The sequence below is a fragment of the Hyla sarda genome, unplaced genomic scaffold, assembly GCF_029499605.1.
Source record: "Hyla sarda isolate aHylSar1 unplaced genomic scaffold, aHylSar1.hap1 scaffold_69, whole genome shotgun sequence".
NCBI classification, from domain to species: Eukaryota; Metazoa; Chordata; class Amphibia; order Anura; family Hylidae; genus Hyla; species Hyla sarda.
The window spans coordinates 148,239-156,905 of record NW_026610707.1 but is presented as its reverse complement, the minus strand read 5'-3'; the positions used below and the strand labels follow the sequence as shown (position 1 = coordinate 156,905).

General features: G+C 46.6%; 1 protein-coding gene across 2 annotated transcripts; it reads left to right on the top strand.

Moving 5' to 3' along the window:
• The first annotated feature begins 1,212 nt into the window (after positions 1-1,212).
• AKIP1 (A-kinase interacting protein 1) lies at positions 1,213-8,223 on the top strand. 2 transcript variants are annotated; one of them, XM_056554379.1, is made up of 5 exons: positions 1,213-1,470; positions 2,633-2,787; positions 2,886-2,963; positions 6,487-6,603; positions 7,375-8,223. In XM_056554379.1, exons 2-5 carry the CDS (start codon positions 2,647-2,649, stop codon positions 7,549-7,551), a joined length of 513 nt encoding a protein of 170 aa, XP_056410354.1. In that variant the 5' UTR covers positions 1,213-1,470; positions 2,633-2,646; the 3' UTR covers positions 7,552-8,223. The 2 variants fall into 2 exon arrangements, with proteins under 2 accessions (XP_056410354.1, XP_056410353.1); XM_056554378.1 differs by having other exon boundaries at positions 1,213-1,474.
• Positions 8,224-8,667: the final 444 nt, after the last annotated feature.

Below are 8,667 nucleotides of genomic sequence, written 5' to 3'. Positions count from 1 at the left end.
CTCCTGTTATTATATACCACCCTCACTCCTGTTATTATATACGCTGTATAGTTATATATATATATCACACTCACTCCTGTTATATACCCTGTAGTTATATATATCACCCTGACTCCTGTTATTATATACGCTGTATAGTTACATATATATCACCCTCACTCCTATTATATACCCTGTATAGTTATATATATCACCCTCACTCCTGTTATTATATACCTGTATAGTTATATATATATATATATATCACCCTCAATCCTGTTATTATATACGCTGTATAGTTATATATATCACCCTCACTCCTGTTATTATATACCTGTATAGTTATATATATCACCCTCACTCCTGTTATTATATACCTGTATAGTTATATATATCACCCTCACTACTGTTATTATATACCCTGTAAAGTTATATATATCACCCTCACTCCTGTTATTATATACCCTGTATGGTTATATATATCACCCTCACTCCTATTATTATATACCCTGTACAGTTATATATATCACCCTCACTCCTGTTATTATATACCATGTATGGTTATATATATCACCCTCACTCCTATTATTATATACCCTGTACAGTTATATATCACCCTCACTACTGTTATTACATACCCTGTACAGTTATATATATCACCCTCACTCCTGTTATTATATACCCTGTATAGTTAGATATATAAATCACCCTCACTCCTGTTATTATATACCCTGTATAATATATATATCACCCTCATTCCTGTTATTATATACCCTGTATAATATTATATATATATCACCCTCACTCCTGTTATTATATACGCTGTATAGTTATATATATATCACCCTCACTCCTGTTATTATATACCCTGTATAGTTAGATATATATATCCTCCTCACTCCTGTTATTATATACCCTGTATAGTTATATATATCACCCTCACTCCTATTATTATATACCCTGTACAGTTATATATCACCCTCACTCCTGTTATTATATACCCTGTATAGTTATATATATCACCCTCACTCCTGTTATTATATACCCTGTATAGTTAGATATATATATCACCCTCACTCCTGTTATTATATACCCTGTACAGTTATATATATCACCCTCACTCCTGTTATTATATACCTGTATAGTTCTATATATATATATATCATCCTCACTCCTATTATATACCTGTATAGTTATATACATCACCCTACACTCACTGTGCACCCTCACTCCTCCTCACACGTCTCCTCACTGCTCTTCCCGCCTTTTCTGTCACGCTGTACACATCCAGTCCGCTCGGCGTGACACCCCCCCCCCCGTCACGTAACTCCAGAGCTGATCTGTCTCGGTCTGCGGCTGCGCACAGTCCTTCACCTCCCGGCAGGCAGTGCGCGGTTGAGGGCGGGTCCGGGTCTGTGACGTCACCGCACAGGAGGCAGCTGATTGAGTGATGTAACAGTGTAGGAGCTTCTATCGTGTGACGTGTTGTCTGTAGGTAAATCACGTGATGCAGTGACGTTCTGTGATGGCCGGTGATGATATACCCGGATGTGAGAAGACTGAGCCCTCGCTCCCTGTTCACACCCGTCTGCGGCTGTAATGTTCCCTCACTTTAACCCCCATGTCTGTTTTTTAGACTCTCCCCGGGAGCCCCCTTTATCCCCTGTAGATTTGCCCCGGGAGCCCCCTTTATCCCCTGTAGATTTGCCCCGGGAGCCCCCTTTATCCCCTGTAGATTTGCCCCGGGAGCCCCCTTTATCTCCTGTAGATTTGCCCCGGGAGCCCCCTTTATCTCCTGTAGATATGCCCCGGGAGCCCCCTTTATCTCCTGTAGATTTGCCCCGGGAGCCCCCTTTATCTCCTGTAGATTTGCCCCGGGAGCCCCCTTTATCTCCTGTAGATTTGCCCCGGGAGCCCCCTTTATCCCCTGTGATTTGCCCCGGGAGCCCCCTTTATCCCCTGTAGATTTGCCCCTGGAGCCCCCTTTATCCCCTGTGATTTGCCCCGGGAGCCCCCTTTATCCCCTGTGATTTGCCCCGGGAGCCCCCTTTATCCCCTGTGATTTGCCCCGGGAGCCCCCTTTATCCTCTGTAGATTTGCCCCGGGAGCCCCCTTTATCTCCTGTAGATTTGCCCCGGGAGCCCCCTTTATCTCCTGTAGATATGCCCCGGGAGCCCCCTTTATCTCCTGTAGATTTGCCCCGGGAGCCCCCTTTATCTCCTGTAGATTTGCCCCGGGAGCCCCCTTTATCCCCTGTAGATTTGCCCCGGGAGCCCCCTTTATCCCCTGTAGATTTGCCCCGGGAGCCCCCTTTATCCCCTGTAGATTTGCCCCGGGAGCCCCCTTTATCTCCTGTAGATTTGCCCCGGGAGCCCCCTTTATCCCCTGTAGATTTGCCCCGGGAGCCCCCTTTATCCCCTGTAGATTTGCCCCGGGAGCCCCCTTTATCCCCTGTGATTTGCCCCGGGAGCCCCCTTTATCCCCTGTGATTTGCCCCGGGAGCCCCCTTTATCCCCTGTAGATTTGCCCCGGGAGCCCCCTTTATCCCCTGTAGATTTGCCCCGGGAGCCCCCTTTATCCTCTGTAGATTTGCCCCGGGAGCCCCCTTTATCTCCTCCAGTGATGGCCGCTCTCACCGTCTCCTCTTCCGTAGATCTGGCGCTGTGGATGGACGACTCTCTGAGGAGAACGTCTGAGATGGGTCGGGAGCTGCTGGAGCGGGCGGGACGCAGGGGCGAGGACTGGTGGTCCGAACGTCCGCACAGCGACCGGTGTCCACAGATAAGTCCTGGAGCGGGGACCCCCGAGGTCCGTGTCCTGTCCTCCATCTTATTATTCAGGAGACGCGTTGCTTTGCACGTTCCACAGAATTGCGCGCTCAGCTTCTGCTTTGTCACTTTGTGCAGGAGGAGCGTTCCGCCATCTTAGAGGAGGCGTTCAGCACCTTGTCACGAATCATGCGCCAGACGACAGAACTGTGTGAGGTAATGATGATGTCACACGCATGCCCCTCCCCATACCGTTACCATGGTCACAGGGAGAACTACAACTCCCATCGTGCTCCCACCGTGGAATGCTGTCAGGCTAGAACGGAAGACGTCGTTTACACTTATTGTAACATGGCGGCTGTGAGAACATGATGGGAGTTGTAGTTTTGCAACAGCTGGAAGTCCAAATAACGTATTTTTGGTCACTTTTTATACCATAAAAAAAATTAATAAAAAGCGATAAAAAAGTTTGATCAAAACAAAAATGGTAGCGTGAAAAAATTCAGATCACGGCGCAAAAAATCCGCCCCGTACGCGGGAAAATGAAAAAGTTATAGGGGTCAGAAGGTGACAATTTTTAATTTATACATTTTCCTGCATGTAGTTAGGATTTTTTCCAGAATTACGACAAAATCACCTATATACCGCACCGGCGTATAAGACGCACCCAATTTATAGGTGCAAAATCTAAAGAAATAAAGATGTTGAACCCAATAGTGGTCTTCAACCTGCGGACCTCCAGATGTTTCAAAACTACAACTCCCAGCATGCCCGGATGATGGGATGTGGGTGTGGGATGATGACAGGGGGATGATGAAGGGGGGGGGTCTGGATGATGACAGGGGGATGATGAAGGGGGGGGGTCTGGATGATGACAGGCGGTGATGATGAAGGGGGTGTGGGATGATGATAGGGGGGGGTGTGGGATGATGATAGGCGGTGATGATGATGAAGGGGGGGGTGTGGGATGATGACAGGGGGATGATGACAGGCGGTGATGATGATGAAGGGGGGGGGTGGGATGATGACAGGGGGATGATCACAGGCAGTGATGATGACAGGGTGATGATGATGAAGGGGGGGTGTGGGATGATGACAGGGGGATGATGACAGGCGGTGATGATGAAGGGGGGGTGTGGGATGATGACAGGGGGATGATGACAGGCGGTGATGATGAAGGGGGGTGTGGGATGATGACAGGGGGATGATGATAGGCGGTGATGATGAAGGGGGGGTGTGGGATGATGACAGGGGGATGATCACAGGCAGTGATGATGACAGGGTGATGATGATGAGGGTGTTAATGATGGGGGTCTGGATGATGACAGGCGGTGATGATGAAGGGGGGGGGTGTGGGATGATGACAGGGTGATGATGATGAGGATGTTAATGATGGGGGTCTGGATGATGACAGGCGGTGATGATGACAGGGTGATGATGATGAGGGTGTTAATGATGGGGGGTCTGGATGATGACAGGCGGTGATGATGACAGGGTGATGATGATGAGGGTGTTAATGATGGGGGGTCTGGATGATGACAGGCGGTGATGATGACAGGGTGATGATGATGAGGATGTTAATGATGGGGGTCTGGATGATGACAGGCGGTGATGATGAAGGGGGGGTGTGGGATGATGACAGGGTGATGATGATGAGGATGTTAATGATGGGGGTCTGGATGATGACAGGCGGTGATGATGAAGGGGGGGGGTGTGGGATGATGACAGGGTGATGATGATGAGGATGTTAATGATGGGGGTCTGGATGATGACAGGCGGTGATGATGACAGGGTGATGATGATGAGGGTGTTAATGATGGGGGGTCTGGATGATGACAGGCGGTGATGATGACAGGGTGATGATGATGAGGATGTTAATGATGGGGGTCTGGATGATGACAGGCGGTGATGATGAAGGGGGGGGTGTGGGATGATGACAGGGTAATGATGATGAGGATGTTAATGATGGGGGTCTGGATGATGACAGGGGGGGGGATGATGTATTTCCCACCCTAGGCTTATAGTCGAGTTAATAACTTTTCCTGTGTTTTTGGGGTGAAATTAGGGGCCTCGGCTTATATTCGGGTCGGCTTATACTCGAGTATATACGGTACATGGTGTTTTTTTTATGGGAAAAGGGGGATGATTTGAACTTTTATTAAGGAAAGGGTTAAATCACATTTAGTAACATAGGGACCTATAACACTGCACACACTGATCTCTTATACTGATCATTGTTATCCCATAGGGACCTATAACACTGCACACACTGATCTCTTATACTGATCATTGTTATCCCATAGGGACCTATAACACTGCACACACTGATCTCTTATACTGATCATTATTTTCCCATAGGAGACTATAACACTGCACACACTGATCTCTTATACTGATCATTATTATCCCATAGGAGACTATAACACTGCACACACTGATCTCTTATACTGATCATTGTTATCCCATAGGGACCTATAACACTGCACACACTGATCTCTTATACTGATCATTGTTATCCCATAGGGACCTATAACACTGCACACACTGATCTCTTATACTGATCATTGTTATCCCATAGGGACCTATAACACTGCACACACTGATCTCTTATACTGATCATTGTTATCCCATAGGGACCTATAACACTGCACACACTGATCTCTTATACTGATCATTGTTATCCCATAGGGACCTATAACACTGCACACACTGATCTCTTATACTGATCATTGTTATCCCATAGGGACCTATAACACTGCACACACTGATCTCTTATACTGATCATTGTTATCCCATAGGAGACTATAACACTGCACACACTGATCTCTTATACTGATCATTGTTATCCCATAGGAGACTATAACACTGCACACACTGATCTCTTATACTGATCATTGTTATCCCATAGGAGACTATAACACTGCACACACTGATCTCTTATACTGATCATTGTTATCCCATAGGAGACTATAACACTGCACACACTGATTGCCAGCACTGTTCACTGTAAAGCCATAGCTTTGCAATGATCAGCGTTATTGGCGGTCGATTGCTCAAGCCTGAATCTCAGGTTTGGAGCAATCAATCGCCGAGGGGATACTCCGGAGGCAAGTAAGAGGACCTCCGCTCGTGTCCCCGCTGATCGGGACACCACATTTTCACTGCGGTGGTCCCGATCAGCCCCACTGAGCAGCCGGGCAGCTTTCACTTTCGGTTTAGGCGCGGCGTTCAACTTTGAACGCCGCGTCTAAAGGGTTAATAGTGCATGGCATGCTGGGACTGACCCGATATGACGCGGAAATGTATTGAGGGGGGGCGTGTCGGTCGCCACTTCATGCGGTGGTCGACACCCGCTATCTGGCCGGAGAGCCTAGCCCCCGTACAGGAGATCATCGGGGGCCCAGCAGTCGGACCCCCCGCGATCTCAAACTTATCCCCTATCCTTTCAATAAGGAATAAGATGTCTAGGGGCGGAGTACCCCTTTAAAAGGGTTATCCAAGATTAGAAACAACTGCTTTCTTCCAGAAAGAGCGCCACCCTGGTTCTCAGCCTGTGTATGGTATTGCAGCTCAGTTCCATAGAAGGGAGTGGAGCCGCATTGTAATACCGGACAGGTGTGGCGCTGCTTTTAGTAGAAATTAGCTCTGTTTTGCTATTCCTAAATAACACTCTGTGTCATCCTTTGTGCCCGCTCAGATTCCTGCTGTAGGTATCACAATATGGTTTCTCATCTCTTAGAGGTATCACAGCCGTATCTCAACCCAGATGAACAACAACAGCAGCGAAGCGCAACACATCTCCAGATTTCACTGTAGGAAACCGCAGCGAGCGCACGAGAGGCCTCCTCCGGCACCGGTAAGTGGTGGCGCGGTCGCATAGAGCACGAACGCCATGCTATTGATGGCTCCTTAGGGCAGTGTTTTCCAGACAGTGTGCCTCCAGCTGTTACAGAACTACAACTCCCAGCATGCCCAGACAGCCAAAGGCTGTCTGGGCATGCTGGGAGTTGTAGTTTTGCAACAGCTGGAGGCACACTGTTTGAAAACCGCTGATCTCGACTAGTCCGGGCATGCTGGTAGTTGTAGTTTTGCAACAGCTGGAGGCACACAGGTTGGAAAATACTGTTGTAGATTACTCCGGGCATGCAGGTAGTTGTAGTTTTGCAACAGCTGGAGGCACACTGATTGGAAAATACTGATCTAGAATAGTCCGGGCATGCTGATAGTTGTAGTTTTGCAACAGCTGGAGGCACACTGTTTGGAAAATACTGTTGTAGACTACTCTGGGCATGCTGGTAGTTATAGTTTTGCAATAGCTGGAGGCACACTGTTTGGAAAATACTGATCTAGACTAGTCCGGGTATGCTGGTAGTTGTAGATTTGCAACAGCTGGAGGCACCCTGGTTGGAAAACACTGCCTCAGGGGATTAAAAGGGTTATTCTGGAGTAAAAAAAAAAAACAGCGACTTTCTTCCAGAAACTGCACCACCCTTGTCCTCAGGTTGTGTGTGGTATTACAGCTCAGTTCCACTGAAGTGAATGGTAGTTGTAATACCGCACACAACCTGAGGATAGGGGTGGCGCTGTGTTTTGTAAGAAAGCAGCTTCTTTTTTTTCTAATTCACAGAGCTCGGCAGCCGCCCCCCTACGGTCTCCCGGGAGGACGCGGGATGCTCGAGACGTCTACATCGAAGTTGCTCCCGGAACGTACAGAATCTCTGCCGCTTCCCCCGACTACCAACCGCAGACTCACCTGGTGAATGTCACCCCCGGGCAAAGCGTGGACCTCACCTTCCATGTGTAGTCTGGGTGCACTAGTCTAGACCACAGTGTGCCTCCTGCTGTTGCAAAACTACAACTCCCAGCATGCCCGGACAGCCAACGGCTGTCCGGGCATGCTGGGAGTTGTAGTTTTGCAACAGCTGGAGGCACCCTGTTTGGAAATCACTGTTATCATGGACATTATACGGGTAACCACAGTCATGTTTGGACATTCCTATTGTACGCAGCAGGTAATCGTGATCATGTGACAGTCTTGCACTATATATTGATAACAATGCAGCCGCTTCAGCTCTGCTACATCAGACCTGTGTGTCTCTGATAGGGTTTAATTAAATGAACGCTAAAAATTGCACAAAATCCAGATAAAAAAAAAAAATGTACATTTTTTTTTTTACATTTTTTTTTTTTTTTTTTTAGAATCTTGTGTTTCAGAAAACTATTATTGCACGTTCACAATTTCTTATTTATTTAGTAATTTTAAAAAGTAATTTAAGCGGATAAAATAGAAAAAATAAAGACTTTCCATCAATGCATAAGGGCCGGCTATAGAACCGCCGCCAACAAGAGCGTACATCGGCGATGGAAATTTATTGTTTTACATATATAATATTTTTTTTATTTTCCTAAACAAGCGAATTTTAAAGGGATACTCCTGTGGAAAACTTTTATTTTTTATTTTTTTAAATCAACTGGTGCCAGAAAGTTAAACAGATTTGTAAATTACTTCTATTAAAAAATCTTAATCCTTTCAGTACTTATGAGCTTCTGAAGTTAAGGTTGTTCTTTTCTGTCTAAGTGCTCTCTGATGACACCTGTCTCGGGAGCCGCCCAGTTTAGAAGCAAATCCCCATAGCAAACCTCTTCTAAACTGGGCGTTTCCCGAGACAGGTGTCATCAGAGAGCACTTGGACAGAAAAGAACAACCTTAACTTCAGAAGCTCATAAGTACTGAAAGGATTAAAAATTTTTAATAGAAGTAATTTACAAATCTGTTTAACTTTCTGGAGCCAGTTGATATATATAAAAAAAGTTTTTTCCTGGATAACCCCTTTAATCCTTCCAGTACTTTTTAGGGGCTGTATAGTACAGAGGAATTGCTTTTCTTTTTGGATTTCTCTTCTGTCACGACCACAGTGCT

Bases quoted from the DNA above. Each gene is read 5' to 3' on its own strand.
- AKIP1 (XM_056554379.1), top strand. From the start codon at position 2,647: ATGGACGACTCTCTGAGGAGAACGTCTGAGATGGGTCGGGAGCTGCTG. The intron at 2,788-2,885 runs GTCCGTGTCCTG...CACTTTGTGCAG, and splicing joins CTGGAGCGGGGACCCCCGAG to GAGGAGCGTTCCGCCATCTT. The intron at 2,964-6,486 runs GTAATGATGATG...CTCATCTCTTAG, and splicing joins AGACGACAGAACTGTGTGAG to AGGTATCACAGCCGTATCTC.